At 42.1% G+C, this 18,717-nt stretch overlaps 1 protein-coding gene across 5 annotated transcripts in view; it reads left to right on the top strand.

Moving 5' to 3' along the window:
- The window catches only part of bnc2 (basonuclin 2), a 165,634-nt gene that overhangs the window by 60,059 nt on the left and 86,858 nt on the right, over positions 1–18,717 (top strand). For 2 of the 5 annotated variants that reach the window (XM_039613796.1, XM_039613798.1), the window contains exon 2: positions 15,093–15,446. In XM_039613796.1, coding sequence (XP_039469730.1) covers positions 15,093–15,446 — 354 coding nt within the window. Of the gene's footprint in view, positions 1–13,605; positions 14,094–15,092; positions 15,447–18,717 lie in introns of those variants that run through there. The other 3 variants (XM_039613800.1, XM_039613795.1, XM_039613797.1) reach the window with 3 other exon arrangements.

Raw genomic sequence — 18,717 nt, forward strand, 5'->3', positions numbered from 1 at the left:
ATTTCATGGGCTAAGTAATTTTTAGTTATGTCCCCCCCCCTCTCTCTCTTTGTTTCTTTACACTCTTCCACTCCTTCTTGCTCAAAATCATAGTTATTTGCGGCGTGGCGCTGGGTAGTTTGTGGTTTGCAGAATGGCTGTATTATTCCTGTATTAAGTATCTAGTGTTTCACTTCAGTGTTATAAGAGGCTTCCCTGGCTTAAAATATCAGATTACCTAAAATCATGTAAATAGCAGTATCCTCCTTACAGTTTTTCAATAATGCATTTTAATGCTGATACAGTTTGGAGAGATCTATAACACCGTCTCATTTAAAAAAGGAACTCCAGTGATTATACAAAGATCTTGTGGAGTAGTGCTGCATATGTGGTAAAGTACTACTTAACTGTCAGTGGATTTGCATTGGTGGAGGTGCCAGATTTTGAGGAGGAAGAAAAAAATGAATGAAATAACAAAGATGATGTCTCTGGCTCTGTGGCACTTTTATTAAAAACACTCCATGCAACCCTAAGTTTTTGACTTATGTGTGCCAGGCTATTCTGAGTCAATAACATGTCATATTTCATGCTGGAGAGAAAATGTTCACAATGCACATTTGTATATGAAATATTTATGCAAATAAGTGTAATAATCAGTAAATTGCTTATTCGCAGAGTAAATGTTAAATTAAAAAAACCAAACATGTTATTGTAAGTAATCACCTGTTTAAGTCTTAAAATTGTTACCTGCAAATTTGAGTTATGGTGTTTTATGACTTGTTGCTTCATCAAATTTAGTTCTTTACAAATACACTAAACCACAAGTGCCCAGGATCACCTACAAGTACCAAACATTTTAAAGTTATTTATGTCTATATTCTGAAGGTTTATTTTACAGTCATATTGGTTCATATACTCTGGTATTTAAAATTATAGCAAAAAAGTTTTTCTGGCTGTTGATGGTGTTTTCTCATATATGATACATAAAAACGGAAAAAAAAAGCGATTCTAATAAAATGAATCGAGAATGTTGAATAAACCTCTATAAAAGCAAAATTAGATTTTAAATATAAATGTCAGAAAAAAACTCTCCAAGACAAAAACAATGAAGTAACAAAAAAATGGGCAACATTTTCAAATAAATTATTATTGTGTCATATTTTCCCACTTTAATAACTGTCTTTAGATTAAGTAAGTAAAGATTTACTGATAAACATCATTATAACATAACCATTCGTTATCCGCTCTCCTCAATCTGCCTGTCTGCCCACATCAGTGCAGGTTCTTCCTCCTGTCTGTTTGCTTGACACTCCACTGTGTCACAGTGCTACTAATGGCCATTGCTGAGCCAGCCACTTTCTAAATGACACCCTCCTCCGCTCAATACAGCTGCTCTGCAGTTACACGCTCACTCTTCTCCCCCCTTTTTTTTTCTCCCTCCCTACCGTCTCCGCTGACTTCCTCTCGTGTACAACGCAGTGGCTCCCCTCTCTCACGTGGCAGAAAAGCAGTTTCTTGTCAATTATCTCTCAATATTTTCTACTCAGCATGCCTCTTGATGAAAGATCGTCATGTTGTATGGTGCACACGCCCTTTTATACATCACATATCAGTGGCTGGATAACTGACAGTGTGTGACTGGAGTGTCTTCTCCCTGCTGATTGCAGCGCACCCACCAACACAATGATTCGTTCATTCATCACCCCCCCCTCCATGCATGCACACAAACATTCTCATTCTCTGCCTTCTTTTATCTCTTTTTCCCCTCCTCACAAAACATCACCTTTCTCTCCTTTTAATCATCTTCATCTCGTTGCATGTGTGTGTGCGGTTGTGTGTGTGTCTCTGTGTGTGTGTGTGTGAGCAGCAGAGGGTGGTGTAGCACATTTCCTCTACTGCAAGCTATACTAAGGATGTATGGAAGCCAAATTGAGTTTGGCCTTAGTTTGACTAGAGCAACCCTGCCAACCTAGATCCTGGATCGACACACACATGATCACTCTCATTCTTTCCCACATTTCAGCTCTCTCACTTCCGCATACCCCAGGTGCCACTCGGATTTAATGTAGTTCAAATGACTTTATTAACTCTCAAAGGAAAAAGAAAAACAGTAGCGCTTGTGATGACTGAGGCATTCATCTTTTGTTGCCTCTGACTTTGTCTTTACAGGGACCGCACACACAGACACACACGCTCATGAAGGTGTACCCTCAAAGTTCATTGGTTAATCAGCCAGGGGTTCCAGCATCCTAAAAGATGGTGGTGGCAACATTTTGGCACTGGCAGCTCATAACTGGATTGCTGTAATTATTCATTGGGAGAGTGATGCCTTCCAGGGGCTGAAGATTGATTAGGTTTGATACGCGACTTAGTGTAATCTGTCTTTGACCACGGCTCCTGTCCAAATTGGCAGGAATAATAAAAAAGAGCGCAAGTTATTTTTAAAAAGGAAAGAGAAGCGAGCGAGCAAATGAAAATGGTGGGTGGACAAAGGGAAGAGAGAAAGATTGAGGCATATCCTGTGTCATGTCTCCTGTGGCGCCCCTTTGCCATACACAAACCATTAATCTGCAAACAACAACAGCCGGGCAACCATTTTGTTTACAGTTGAGCAAGACTCAAGCTAAATAAAGTCATTACAACCTTAAAATACACACCTCATATTGTCAGCATCGTTGTGTACTCGGTTCAAAGTGTTCCGTGTTTCCAGGCGCATGTGGGTTTTTATTTTATTTTTTTCCCCCTTTGCTTGTTTTGTCGGCCAGACCAGCACGATCCTCGGTTGTCTCATTTTCCACGACTAAAGTGTGTCTTCAGTTAATCCTCCAGTGTAAGCATGGCAGAACTTAAAAGGCTCTGATTAGGCTGTTGTGTCCCACAGGTTAGCTAGATATAAACTCGTGACACACTCACAGTGCCCATACATACCCCAGAGACCTCTCTTTGTGTTAATTAAAGGAGTCTCAACTGCAATTAGCAGGCTTTACAATGAGCGTACCCACAGATAAACACATACACGGGCACACGTATGTGTACACACAGCGATACAGATACATCCAAACTGTGAGTACATTTACGAGCCCACAAACACTGTTTACAGTTGCTTAAGTATCACCATGCCATTGCATTTATTGTTAGGCTAACTACACCAGATTGTCTTCAGTGTCCACTAGTGGTCATAATGATGGGAAAACAAGCGTGACATGGGCTTGAAGCGGCGTTATTCTGTGGGTACGGCTAAAATCTGTTGAAATTTGAAATACAAATAAAATTTTCTACTTATATTGGAGTTATAATGCAAAGAGTTTAAGTGTGCCAGGCATATGGATTTGAATCCATGGGTAATTTTAAATCATTTTTAAAATATCCAGTGGCTGTTCATCTTTCCAGGAGCAATGCTCTCTTTTTTTCCTCAGAAAAAATAATAGTTTTTTATTAGGATTCCTTTATTCTGATGATTTTAAATGAAAACATCTGGCAGTGATTTTTGCTTTTAGCAGCATGAATAAAATTATATTCACCTCCATTACGCCTGGTCAAAGCGTTTTCATCCCTGTTAATCAAATATTCCCACATGAGAGGTCGAGAGTTTGTCAGTTGGCTGATTTTCTTTAGTTTCCCCTCACCGGTGAGGTTTAGACACAAAAAGTGCAGGCTTAGGGCGATCTGGTGCTTTTAAACGTGCCACCAATTGATTCTTTACAAGTGTGCGTATGTTATGAGTTGGGAGTGAGAGATAATCATGTGCACTGATGCCAAAGGACACTTTGTCCGTGCCTCTTTGACACAAACGTAGAAATGAGAAAAGGCTGGCTTTATTGGACGCAGAAAATTAGCTGACTTAGATATTATTTAAAGGTTTTGTTATGTTTCTGTGTGTCTTATTTTACGTCTTATTTTTTGCGTATTTTACGTATGAAAGGACACTTGGGGAGATGACTTAATAGCAGTGATACAAGTGCTTGTGTAATTTTGTTGCAGCTCTTCAAGCTAAGACTTGGGGAGTTGTGTTGTGCTCCCTGCTAACATGGGAGTCTGGTTCCATGGTGGCCAAATGGCCCATCATCCTGCCTCCTTATGTACCAAATTAGACCTGTGCTCTCCCGGTGTGCTCAAGCCTTGTTCGCAGGAAATCAAGGCCAGGTGGAACTTAAGTGAATGAAGTCCCGCTTTGGCACATTCTAGCTGGGGAGATGACCAAGACCGTGGCCCTCCCTTCCCCCCCTGGAGCTTGTCAGATGTTGGAAGAGAACACAGACCCACAGAGACACACATAAACACAGGTGCGAATACCTATTTGCTGATGTTCACACGGGGAGCGCAAACTCGCAGTGGATGGGTGCTGTCAACTCTGTGGCGATGCTGCTTAGCCGCTCCACTCCCATATTTACTTATTTATTGGCAGCGATGGCTGCGATGACAGGGCCACTCACTCTCAGAAAGCCTCCTAGGCTCCACGACGTTTTAAGAGCCCCGGGCCTGGTTTGATGATTTTGACGCGAGTTAGCGTGTACTCGAGTTGTCGGGTGCATTCAGGGGGCTAACCGTTCTAATGCGTTTACCCTCCCGCCTTATGAGTGTGTTTGTGTGTCTCGAAGCGAAGTGTCACTTAATAATTTAGCTGCTGGTTTCGTCCCCCTCGCCATCCACCAATCCATTCACAGCCCTTTATGTCTTGCCTCTGGGAATGTGGAGGCCATTCCTCTGCCTCTCTGGGAGTGATTGAACCAGCAGAGACAGGTGACAGAATCTGGTGTGGTGGTGTGTGAGGACAAAGTGAGAAAGACTGACTGCATGAGAAAGAGGGCCAGACAGCAGAGCTGTGAACCCAAATGATGGGAGGAAAGAATAAAAAAAGAAAAGTAGCCCAAGCTGATTTCTGTAGAAATGGAAGACAGAGTAAAGAACAACAGACGCTCCGAATCTCAACTTAAGTGTGAATACGGCCTCGCTCCCATTCTGACCTTAAATTGGTCCTGCGTGTCTAATGTTTTAAAGCAATGAAACACAGACATGCAAGATGGAACACATGCTCATGCATAACGCTGCACACACACACACACACACACACACACACACACACAAACACACACGCAGTCAGGTTTCTGGCCTCTGTGTATGCCAGATGTAGACATGACATATTTTTTCTCTCTCATCAATGTTTTCAGACTAATAGGTTCTTGTTCTCGGTGGAAGTGGTTCTAAGCGAGAGCAGGAATTCAAAGCTTGCATGCCAAACCTGTGGCTATGGTTGTAATAATCAAATAATGTAACTTGGCCACGTGCAAGAATGTGTGTTAATACATGAGAGCTTTCAACAAAGCACCCCAAAGCCAGTGGCCTTCTATATACTTTAATATGACTTCATGTTCACTTAACCCTCCTCTTCTGTGTAATTGAAACCTGATGGTGGAATAATAATCATTTTTTTTATTATTTTTTTTCCTCTTTATGCATTCGCTAAGCTGATTTTTGCCCAGGCTGTGGGATAGTATTCAATTACAAGGGGTTTGGAGGAGGGGAGGGCAGCAACGGGCATTACACTTAGAACCTCTCCACGGGGCTCACAGGAAGAGAAACTAAAATGACTTTTTAATGTGCTGATCGTTTGGTTGGAGCACACATCCTACAGAACTTGAAAAATAAAAAATATATTGCTTCTGAAACTACACTTCCTACTTTTCTCTTCTTTAGACGCGCAGCTAAAAAAAGATGAATGAGAAAGGCCAGAGTTAGAGACAGAAGAAGAATTTAACCGAAACTTTTTTTTCGTTTTTCTTTTTCCTCAGCAGAAATTCTCTGAAGTAAACCTAAAACTTTCTTGCTCGTTTGCCGAATGGTTTTTACTACCACACAATGATTTGTGTGACATTTATTTGGGTGTTTTTTTTGGCGAGGAGTGTCACAAGTGTTTGTGTGTTTGTCGTGGTGTTAGCGGTTATGTTCCTTGTCATGTGTGTGCCATAAATAAAGACTCCCCTGGCTAATGCAACCCACATGTTTTTTGTTCCCACCTCCTTTCTGGATTTGCATTTGTTTCTGGGGAGTTTTCAGATGGTACACAGGCTTGTTGGACCACGTCTCAGCTTTTGTGAGGTCATCGATTTTTTTCTTTTTCTTTTTCACATCAAAAGCAGCCGTGGACTTCCCTTTTACTCACAAAGGCTAACTGGTATAATGCGTGATTCCCATTACTTCACCACTGAGCAGATGCACAGCTGTGAACTGATGACTTTCCTCAAAACACATTTGCAGACACAGTCATACCCAGACAGGAGATACTAATAAATAACCACAGCTTTTTTTATATAATTAATTTTAAAATGATCTATTTCAAACCGGTGTATTGTTCAGTTGTAAGACCATCACTATCCAACATAAAAACAAACTACAGGTGCGCGTGGCAACAAAAGCAAGTAGAAGGAGGTTTTTGGTACGGCACCTTCTTTACAACTGTCTTCACCTGCTGACAATAAGAAACCTCCAGCAGCCGCTCACCAACCAGTTGGAAAATACACATATTTCTCTAGCAGCTTGTGGTTATTTCACATCCAATATGGGAGACAATTCTCAAGTGATCATGACATCATGTGAAAGACCTTTATAGGCAGAAGCCTGGCCATGTAGGGCTTTAAATGTAATTAATGAAATACAGATAGGAGTGCTGTTTCCAACACTTTGGTAGGTCCAAAAGTGCCAAAGGAGACAATGTTGAAGGGGCCAAATTTAAATATATGCTGTGGAACTTTTTTTTTAAATCACATCTTGTATGTTCAAAACAAGCCTCCATTTTTTTCCTTTTATTGCATGAACAGTTGCCTAAATTCTTTGGTGGCTCGCCTGACCTATAGTTCACAGAAGTTCCATTTTGTTGGTTGACATTCAGCCTGTGGTCAGTGCATATATAGCAAGAAAGAACTGCCTCGTAATTAGTCTGATGGAACCACTTTTAAATGCCCTTATTGTGCAGTCTTTTAATGTAATGCAAAATGATGAAAAATGGAAGCAAAATTAGGTCTCAGTGGAGATTTAATAACACTTGTTGGGTGTCAATATTTACTATGTCCACAACAAATGCTTTTAAGGGTCGCAGTGTAACGACTACTGAAATCTTTTTAGCCTTTAGAAAAAAAGAGAGAGAAGGTAATCAGTGAGTGTAAAAGGGAGCAGAAAGTTAAAACAGGTAAAGACACATTAGTGAGGTCAGGAAGGAAGAAAATCTGAGGGTTATGAGACTGAGAGGAAGGGTAAAAACAGAATAATGAGAGGTGGGGAAAAGTGTGGAGGACGTTCAGAGAAGGAAGACACTGTCGAGAAGGACTTTGTCAAACTCTCACCACTGGGTTCGGTGGATATTGGGTTGGACGGTGAGGTGGGGGTGGCGGGGGGGTACAACGGGGGTGCTGGCAGGGTTGCCACGGCAGCGTTCCGGATGGGCAGGCGGTCTCCTCTCAGGGGTGAGGGGGGACGTGGGGCTGTCAGGGAGCCTGGCAGGTAGAGACACAACGCCCTGTGACTGGGGGGGAGCACGGGTCAGTGAGAGAGGACAGGACTGAAGGGATGGAGGCGGCGGAGGGGTGAGGCGGAGGCCTGTCTGATGAGGTGAGGAGAGAGTTGTAAAGGAGGGAAACATAAGAGAAGTAAATGAGGGTGGAGGAGGAGAAGAGCTACTGATGATTAGAAGAGAATTATCCAAGTGTGAGTGTGGATGACTGTGGAGTATTTTCTGCTGCAGCTTTGATATTTTCACTCCCTTCCCGAGTCGCAGAACAATGCAACCTCTTAATTCCTGCCTCCTTAACCCCACTGGACAAACCAGAGATTTGTGCATTTGGAGTCATGCTGAATTTTGTTGAATTTAAGTTTAAATCTTGTTCCTTATAGAAACATTCAAACAAGCCGTAGTATTCGTCAGAGAAGATGGCACCAGCACCAGAAACCATTGATAGGGCCACTTTAGTGACTCTAATTAGTTGTTATAAATCCTACAATCCATAACAATGACAACTGTGAATCATAATACAACTTAAAGAGTTAAGTAATTTTTTTTCTCCCACTAAAGTTGTTATATAGCCTTTTCCATTAACAGCTGGTGAATGTCTGATGCTGCAGATAATCCCATCTCTCTCTTTTTTTGATGTCATCCTGTGAGTTATTTGCTAGCTAGCAAACTGCAGGCTCTAGAACTAATTGATACTGAGCAAGAGAAAATTGCTAAAATGTTTCAGTTTTTACAGCATTTTTAAACCCTTAATTTCTAGCTTGTATAATGTGTTTTGAAATGCATCTTTACACAGAGTTTAAAGAGGTTTTGAAAAAGAAGATGCTGGAAATCCATCAGTCTGTTTACTGTGATTAGCTAGTTTGCTAGTTTCTTAAGTATCTCGGTAAATATCACTGGGTTTTCAGACTGTTGGCTCTAAAAAATATTTAATTTTATCATTGTTTTTTTTTTCTTATTTTCTCAATATTTTAAATTTGTTAATTGTTGCCAAATTATTAAATCAACACTGTGCACGCTGCAGGGCTCCACTTTTGTCTATTTGTTGCACAACGAAAGCTGTATCATATCACTAATCAGGAAAGCAACAGTCAGATTAACTGATAATAAAAGCAGTGACTAGTTGCAGACCCACTAATATAAAGAGTATAAACACCACGCATGTTTGAATTGAGGTGAATTGAGAGCTTAAGTGAATTTCTGCATGTGTGTGTGTGTGTGTGTTTATGTGTCGTCATGTGAAAGTTGTTCAGAAATTTGGCGAGAAGCACAGTGGTCTGGTGCCCGCTGGGATCGAGGTGAACACGTGAATGAGCACTGTATATGTATATGTGTGTGTCTGTGTGTGTGTGTGTGAGCATCCACGTTGATGCTGATAAAATTGTAGTTTTGCCTCCCGACCTGGATAGTGGAGTCTTCCCTTCGAAGGAAAAACTGAACTAGAATGTGGAGCGCTGTTATGCATAACATGTCATTAGATCACAAATTGCTAAACAGGCATTAGCAAATGATGCTCTTAGCAATTAACCTTCTGCCTTTCTATATTACCGCAAATACAGCTGAAAATTGTAAATAACTCAGAAGACTCGTTAGAGAAACTCGTCTTGTTCTACTGTTTCGTTCACAAAGGTGCACTTATAAGTGGAGCCCAGATTGCAGTGATCAGTGACACGGGCAATCATGTGGCTCTCTTTATTCTCTCTCAGACCTTTTGGTGCCCTCGTCTGCCTTTCTCTACGTCTTTCTCTCCGTCTGTCTCTAACGCTATCACAAGTGCAGGGCTGTTCCTGTTGGTGTCATATGATGTCTTGTGGCCCTGTAGTGGTAGCAGAACAGTGACAGTTCTATCCCTGTGCCATCTAATCGACACGCCGCTCGTTGTCACATGCACACACACTGTGATCATAAATCAGGTCACTGACAGTACCAGCCCTTAGCCATGTGTTCCTGCTTATGTCTTTAGTGTACTGCTGAAAAGCTACACTCACGTTTTGGTTTTTTGACCTTTTTTTTGGTCTCTTTCCACGACTCTTTCGCCGTGAATATTATTGTTTAGCTTTGTTTACCTTTAATTATTTGAACAAGAATGTAAGATGATAGGAAAGCTTTATACGAGGAGAGAAAAAAAAAAGTTGGGAATGACTGAACAGCTGATAGGATGAACTCTAGATGTGACTTTCATGTGACAACCTGAAAAGAATCAGTGTTTCACCAGCCAGCATCCTGCTCGGCAAAGAGACGCTCATCAAGCTCCTTCTGCTGGTGGAGATCATTTGTTTCTGTGGCACATGATCGCCGCCGCTGCACAAATTATGTCGTTCCACCTTCCACTTGTTGTCCCTTTCTGTCCTCGTTTTTGTGTGAGCTGGACTTTGTTGTTGTGATTTTCCATCATGAAAAGAAAAAAAAGCAACACAAAACAGAAAAATAATACAGCAGCAAAGCATCGTAATTATGACTCTTTGATGACTCCCTGTATTTGTTTTGTACTCTTTGTTGTTTGCTTCAACAGGTTTTCTCACTTTGCACAGAAAATAAAAAGCTAGGTACTTTGCCTCTCAAGAGCATAGAAAGGGGAATTGGTTCTCTTGAGACTGGTCTAACAACTCAGTGCTGTCGCACCCAATTTCTGGGCTATTTGACCCATTAGATGTCAGTGCTTGGGAAACAAACAGGCAGTGCTAAGAGGTTTGATGGGCATAATAGTGTGGACTTAGTGATGGATAGTACCATAGTTAAAGTACAAAGAGTCCAAGAATGTTTTAAATCTCACTTTCTGCACTCTTATTAGACTCTTTTACCCGACATGCTCTATATGTTTTTCTTTAATAAAGGTTGAAATATAATCAGAACGGAAATAATAGAATAGAAGCCAAAAATAAGTGAACAGTAAAAGAATTAATGAGGTGATGTAATATAATATTGATAAATATGGGATGTTTAGATCACAGATTTATATTGTTTCCCGATTGCCATCTGAACTTTGAGGATTCAGTCATTTATCTCTAAAGAGCACCAATTTCTAAACATCAAATGAAAGAGGAAAATCAGAATTAGAACATAAATCAAGCAATGCATGCAAAGCTATATGCAAATGTGGCATCATCACAAATGACTGAATCCTCAAAGTTCAGATAGCAATGGCATTTTTATTTATATAGCGCATTTCATTATACTTCAACTTAAACATCAAGGGTGTCTACTTAGGTGAATGCAAAATAAAATAACGCATATTAATAGTACTTTTTTTTAACTTTCATTTTTGCCCTACTTTAAAAAATTGATTGCATTTTTTTTTTTTAAAAATCACTTTTGAGCACATCTCTAGAAGAGTTCAAACTAACGTCTTTATACGTAGATGTCACTTTGCTGTTAAAAGAGGTTATAAACTCTAGAGTTGCTTAGAATTTCTGGTTATAGTTGTTGCTCCTTTGTTCTGCGACTCTTCATTGTTGACACCTCCCTTCTGACTGCTCAGATTGCAAAATTGTACCCGAGACTGAGGTTGTGAGTACCTGGGGAGTAAGAATGCTGTGGCAGAGCTTTAGCCTCATGTGCACGCCAGTATTGATCCGTGCAAGCCTCAGTGACTGTTGCTACAGAGCAGGCTTTGCTCATGGTACAGGACTCCCCCCTGTCACCAGTCAGTGGCAGCTAATGAGGAAAAGCAGCCCATCACACACCAGTACAGCACACACACACACACACACACCCATCAGCTTCTGGGATAACACACTACCACCAATTTTGCCCTCTCCTCCTGCCTCACCCAGCCACCCCCTTCTCCCTTTTTGCCCCCCACCCCCTTTTTTTACTCTGCCTCTTTCTCTACCTCACTTTTCCTCTAATGAGTTGCAACACTGATAACGAGCCTGATGATCTTCCATTGATTCAGCTATCACTTGCTTGTCTGGTAATTGATCCGTAGCTGAGCCTCTAGTTAATTATATGGGCTTCGACATGGACCCCTGCCCCGGGGGGAATTCTCAAGTCCTGCACAATAATAGTTTTAATAAAGGAGCTTGAGGATCTCCAGTATCCCCTTTTTTCCCACCCTTTTCCTGCTTTCACAGATTTTTCATCTTTCTATTTCCTCTTGCCTCCTTTTTCCAGCCCCCCCTTCAAAATTTCTTCATCTCTGTATTTTTACTTCTGTCTCTCTCTCTGTTTTTTTTTTTTTGTTTCCGCTGTCATCACGACCATTTACTATCGGCAGAAGCAAGGTGGAAGGGGTAGGGTGGGGGGTAAAAAGAGGGGAAAGAAATGTGGAGGAAGAGTGAGCAATATCTGCAGAGTCCACTCCTCCCTCTCACAAATAACAGCCATTAACCAGCCAGGTCAGAAGCTGAGCCACCAGCTTGACTTGAAACACTGAGTGCCACTCGAAAAACCCACAGACTAGCACATTTACAGGAGAAAGGGGTGGAGGGGTGGAGGGGTGGAGGGAGCAGAAGCAGAGAGGAAGAGAAAAAAACACTGGAAAGCAAAAAGGAACCTTGGCGGCTAAATTGTCACTTAATATAATTAGCCTAAGCCTCGTGCATTACCTTTTCAATAAGTTTTTAAGAGCAGAGCTGGTGGTACATGGACAAGAGGTGACACATTATGCCTTTTACAACAATGCTTCTCGTGGCTACTGACAAGGCACGGGCCAGCATGCAAAAAGATGAATGAAGAAAAGAATTGAAAAGGAAGGGAGCAGAGGAAGGTATTTAGAGGTGGAGGGGGAAAAAAATTACAAGAGACAAAAAAGCAGAGGATGAAGATGTAGGCAGGCAGCAAGAAAGGAGCGAAGATGTAAATTGAGCTTGAGACAAAAGACACAATTGCACATTTTCAAAGTGGCGAGACACACACTGCACACTTTTCTCTCTGCTGGCAGAAATCCCCTGTACATAACAGTAATGACCGGTGTGATAATCTCAGCAAAGGTTAACGGTGTACCGCCATTAGTACATAGTACAAAAGGCTTTTAACAGACAACCAAGAAGCTGTCTGCCGCAATTTACCACAAAATTTGAAGTGACTTTATATATCACAAGCCATTTAATGTAGCCGAGGAGAGAAGTTCTGTCCGTGTCCCTTTCTCTTTTGTTCCTCGGCAGTGAAAAAGATCACTGTGACATCTCCCTCTCGCTGCGGACTGAGGCACCTGGTCTGTCATTTCTCTAATGATAGTGGGGCGAAAAGACGGGGTGGAGAAGACAAGATGGGAGATTTAAAGTAAAAAAAAAAAGGGAAAGGAAAGGAGAAGGAAGGAGGGAGGGAGGGGGGTGTCTTCATTGTTTGAGATGTGTCCTATGCTGTGTCAAAGGAAGCATAGATCTTTTCCCTCTTTTTTTTGTCTTATCCTCCTGTGTGTCTTTTTCTCTGTGTCTGCCTCCCTTTACTCCTCCATCCCTCATTTTATTCCCCTTACCTTTGCTGCTGTGGGGACCAATTTGGCTAAAATGGAACCTCTTCCTCATTTTTTTCTTAATTAAAATCTGAGAGCCTCCGCGGAGGAGGAGGAGGAGGAGGAGGAGAAGAGGGGAGAGAGAGGAGGTGCCTGTGAGCATGTGTGTTCGTGTGCATGCTGGTGGCAGATTGCCTGCGTTCCATTAGTCTTTCATTAGAGTCGGTGAAAATCAAACAAAGGCACGAGAGTTTTAAAAGATGTATCAAGGCTTGCATATTTGCTTGTTTTAAAAAAAAAAAAATATATATATATAGAGAGAGATATTTATAATTGTCTAAAAAAAAGAAAAAAGAAAAATGTTGATCAGCTGTGATAAAAAAAACTGATTTTTTTGCAGAATACAAACCTGATTTTTCTTTTCTGAAACAAAGAAACTTGAAAACAGCAAACAGAACTGGCTCTTTTTTCACATTCAAGGCAAAAACTCAGCTCCTCTGCTTAGCACTGTGTATATCTGTGTGCGTGTGTGTGGGTCTGTGTGCGTTCATATGCGTGTGTGGCAGGACGGTCCCACAGGAGAAGTAAGTTGCTCTGAGACGTGCTGGCCGCTCGCAGCGCAAATGGTAATAAGGAAGGGGGGGGGGACAAACGCTCCCCTCCTCCCGATCTGCAAGGGAGCTTGCCCCCACCTTCCTGCGTCTAGCAGAGGAGGGTGTGTGTGTGTGTGTGTGTGTCTACGTGCGAGTGTGTCGAAGTGTGCAGCGCGATGTCACTGAGCATCTCACAGTGGAGCGGCAGAGTTGACTCAGTTGAGCCTGCACTGGCCTGACACACACACACACTCTCTCTCTCTCAGTCTCGCACACACAGACACTCAGCGAGCCACCGTCTCTCTCACTGACTGGCTCTCGCACACACACACATACACGCTCAGGCGCTCAGTTCAGTTCCTCCGTGGCTGCGGCGGAGTACAGAGGAGTCAGAGAGAGAGAGAGAGGCAAGAGGAGAGGGAAAGAGAGAGGACAGTCGGCAGAACAGACGTTGAGAGAGGGACACATTCACAGAGACACAGAGAGAGAGGCTAAGGGAGAGAGAAAAGGAGAGAGAGAGAGAGAGAGAGAGAGAGAGAGGAGCGGGAGGCAAGGAGAGCTGGATTGCTGGTGGCTCACTCCCACACCTCATCTTCACTTTGCTGGGACAGACACAGAATTGATGGTAAGATAAATTCAAGCTTTTTTATTGGCTCGGCTCTTTGCTTTTATGGACATTTATGGGACTTTTTTTTTTTTTTTAAAAACTGGACTTAAAAAATGGGTTTTGGTTGTTTGACAAATTTTTGGGAAAAGAGTGAAACAGTATTTTTAAATTTCAAATTTTTTTGCGGTATGTTTTTTTTTTTAAGTCTAGAGTGTAACATATATCTCTGTTGTACTTACAGCACACTATTTGTTGCCTTCTCAAGCTTGAATTTATTTCTGATTTTATTTCTGTGTGGATATTCATTGCTGAGTCTGGTGGTAGAACTTCTCAGGTTGCTTAACTTTTACTTTCCTACTTTTTTTTTCTTCTTCATATATTACGTGAGTGTGTCCATGTGTGTGCATGCAGGTAAACATGCGTTCCACTGTGTATGTTTGCACCCAAGTGTGTGTTTGTGTTGACTCCGTGTCCAAGTACAAAATGACTGACAGATGGATTACAGCAAAAAGAAAAAAAAGAAGAAAAAAAAAGCCAGGCCAAAGGCAACAACATGCACCCCCTCGCCTTAATTCCCATACTCCCCCTCCTTTTTTTTGTTTTACTCCGTTCTTGCTCACCTTCTCATCAACCTCCCTCCTCACCTCCATCCTTTTCCTCGTCCCTCTTCACCTCCAGTGCTCCGCTCATCTTCCCCTGTCCAAGACGAGGCCCCCGAGGAAATTCACCACAAGCCCTCTTCTCTCTCCCTTCACGAGAATTAACTCCACACTCACTGCTCTGCCACCGGAGCTGCCAAGAAACCTCACACACTTACACACGCACACATACATCTACTTCCTCATCTTGCCTCTTGCTGTTATCCTCCTCAGCAAGCAGGAACCAAGCTAGATTTTTTTAAAAGGCAACACAACCCCAAAAGAACCCACCTTCACTGACTTCTTTTTCTTCTCTCCTCCTTCACACTCCCACATCCCTGCCGCCCTCCCTCTCTGTCTCTCCCTCTCTCTGTCTAAGTCCAAGGAGGCAGAGTTGGATGTGAGAGGCAGTGAGTGTGACACGGTCCCACCAGAGCCCAGCAGAGACCCAGAGTCGCCCAGGCCACCTCCAGCTAAGGCTAACGGACCCACGGACACAGCTGGCATTTGCACGAGCATCACCTCAAGTAGCCACAGTAGTAGTAGCAGCAGCACCACCAGCAGCAGAAGTGGTCTGGGTGGCGTAAGCATCGTTAGCAGCAGCGCTGAGGGAGCAGGCGCGAGCTCCATGCAGTTCAGCACCAGACCGCCTAGTGCTGAGCAGCCGGGCTTCATGGGGACATGGCAGCAGCAGAGCACTGACAGCAACCTCCTCTACAGAATGTCCCAGCAGGTACGTCAGCTCAGCCTCACCCCTCCATCTTCTCCATCTCTGCCTCCTCCTGTCCTCCTTCTTTTTTTTCCATCTTTAAGGCCAAATGTTCATTTTCCTTCTCCTGATTTGTGTTTACTCTCACAGTATTTACTGGTTCCTGATCCAAGAAAGTGTTGGTGTGCGTCTGCATGTGTAGGTGTATGTGTAAGTTCATGTTGGGGTGGGTGGGTGGGGGGAACCAGTGGTTTCATGGTGTCTTGTTTGTGATATTTCAAGTTAAGAGTCAATTTTGCAGCAGATTTTTTGTAACTTTCTCTTTTCTTTGTGGAACATTGATTTCATGCTTTTTGTGTTGCTCTTTTACACAAACCTGCTGTAAAGTATTTCAATTCATGCATTTTCTCTCTCTCTGTCATCTGTCACTTTTTCAAAATTTATTCAATGCATTTGTCATTTTCTTTTATTTTTTTAAAAAAGGGCAAAAAAATAGCACATTTTGTGTATTTGCAAAAACATGTTAATATAAAATTTGCACAGCTTGCGACATGATTCCTCACCTCTTGTTACACACATGCTTATGTCTCAGTAATTGGTGTGAGAGCGGAGAGGAGTTTTAAAAAGCAAGCTATAGGCGTGTTTTGGTAACCCCAGCGCCGATAAAGACTCGGGAAGGGGCACCCCTCTGGGACCGGCTAATTGACTTCGTGTGGCCGAAGCAGGAAGCCCCTCGCGCGGCTACGGAACAGCAAAGGAGCCGTGAATGAATCCTGGCTGGCCAGGAAAAGTAGTGATGATAACGGAGAGCCCGCACCGGCTGAGGACAGTCGAACATTTCCTCCCGACATTCCTCTGCTGCTGTCGCTGGTGTTCCTCTTCGTCCTGTAGCCTTTTTTTTTATTTATTTTTTAGGTTTTTAATGTCGTCTCAAAACTTAGAAACATGGCAGTTATTTTTTTAAGGGATGAAGTGGTTTTGTTGGATAAATATCAGGTACGGAGAGGAGGGATAGGAATGTCCAGCTCCGAGCAAGTGTATGTGCGCGCGTGTGCTTGTACGCGGACGTGTGTGTGTACTTGTGTGCGTCCGTTCGCGCGCACGTGCGCGTGAGGGGAAGACAGTAAAGATAGAGGATGGTTGTTAGGTTGCAGTTAATCATAGCGGGACCTGCAGACTCTCCGTACCATGCACACGCTGTTACGCACTCGGGCCATAGCGGCTCTTGCGCAACAGCTTCGCCGCGGCTCTGTGCTGTAAGTGATGAGAAACATATTCTGTCACCTTGACGGCACTTGGAGTCCGTTTTGTTTTTGTTTTGTTTAACCCCCAGAGGTCGAATCGTGATGGTGAAAATGATGTTTTGGGATTTAAAAAAAAAAGAAGAATCCCGGTGTAACTTTTAGTAAAGACACATTTTGTTAAAGCAGCTTTTCACGAAATAGTTTTATGAGAAAAACAACCCCCGCCTTTTTTTTGTTTTAGTCAGGTTGATCTTTAAAGCCCTCAAATTTATTTGATACGTAAATCAATAGTGTTTCCCTTTACATCCTCACACCTTTCGTGCTTATCACGTTTTATCTTCCCCACCCCCTCAAAATCTTCCTAAAGTAACGATCATGCAAACTATTGATACACGAATTAGTGGATGGGTTGCAGGGGTCAGCGATCCGCTTCTCTCCTCCTCTCCCGGTACGAGCAGGTGGATGGGCCCCTGCGCTCAGCATCTGCTGGGACCCCACGTTTGCGTCCCCAATCCTTTTTACAAATGCGCACCGTTGTTTCAATATAATCAGCTGTGGGACTCGCTGTTATTTATCCTTCCTCGCACCACTTAGAAGACATCTTCTCATGTTTAGTAGGCATGACATAAATTCTCCGAAGGAAGCCTGTTCCTTGACAGACTCGACTTATTGGAATCTAACCGATAATGACTTTGTGTTTGCCGAGCCTGGCGCACCCTGGGGTGTTGGAGAGAAATGCGTTATGGGCTTGTGTTAAAAAAAATCTCCCCCATCTCCCGTAAAGATCAACCAGGTGACACGATAGATGCAGGATTTTATCAAAGTTTAGTCAAATCACATCTCCATCTGATCGATAGAGACATAAAAAAAAAAGATTTGTGCGCAGTGCGTTTTGGAGACGCGGCTGTGATGAGATGCAGGGGCATCTCCAAAATAACAAAAACAAAACATAACAAAACAAAACAAAACCATTTAGCAATACCTTTTGGAATTCCTTGTAAATCAAACACACACAAAGTAGCACTGTCGAAACGTAGGAAATGTCTCTTGTGATAGGAAGGCAGGGATTTTCCTATTTTAAAGCCATCCTGTTAATTACGTAAATAACCTGCGGTTTGCAGCAGGTGTTTGATTAGCTCGTGGACAAGCATCCGTGACTGAAGAGTGCAAAGAAAGTGAAGCACAGATATTTATTTTTTTCTTTTGCACCCAAATTCTGAATCACTAGTTTCATTTTTTCCATCATAAAAAAGCAGCACGTGTCTTATATTGTGTGGGGAAAATTGCTTAAACCTAAAGAAAATATTTAAAAACCACTTTGAATTTAATAAATAATGCCTGTATTGCTGCCGAATTTTAATCGTTTTTCATAGATTTTTATTGGCAATTAATAAATGTATTTATTTCATATTCACTTAGATGTTTTTCAAGACACGAGGCATTTTCTTTTAAAAATATTTGGCCACAGGCGATGCTGTTTGGATTGAAGAAACAAATGAAAAATACAGGTGAATTAAATATTTTTCCTTATGTTTTATTAAGTGTGGAGTGTTAGATTGCATATTGATACAATGGTATTTTTTTTCTTTTCTCTTCTTCTTCTTCTTCTTTATTTTTATTTTTTAAATCGTTGCGTGATTTTTCCAAAGCAACGAAATTAACAGCGTCGGATATTAAGGCATTCATGCAGTCGAAAAAATTTACACCTTTCATAAAAGGCCTTAGTAGGTTTTTAATCTTTGAGCAAACTCTTTTTTTTCTAAGCCACACAGCAGGAGATTTACATCCTCTATAATCCACGCAAGTGTCAACAGGAAAGGGCATAAACAGCATGCAATTTAAATGAAATCAATGAAATGGATTCAATAAATACGACCTATTTTCTCAGCTTCCTCGTGTTAAAAAAAAATCAGTGCACATTTTACAAAACACTGCGAGAAGGGAACTTTCCTAATTGCTTTTATGGCGGAAAAAATACAAACATTAGTCGGGAGTGTAATTAATTCCAGGCATTACGGAGTGATAATATTTGGAGCCTTAATTGACCCGCT

This window comes from Oreochromis aureus, linkage group 6 (assembly GCF_013358895.1).
Source record: "Oreochromis aureus strain Israel breed Guangdong linkage group 6, ZZ_aureus, whole genome shotgun sequence".
Classification (NCBI taxonomy): domain Eukaryota; kingdom Metazoa; phylum Chordata; class Actinopteri; order Cichliformes; family Cichlidae; genus Oreochromis; species Oreochromis aureus.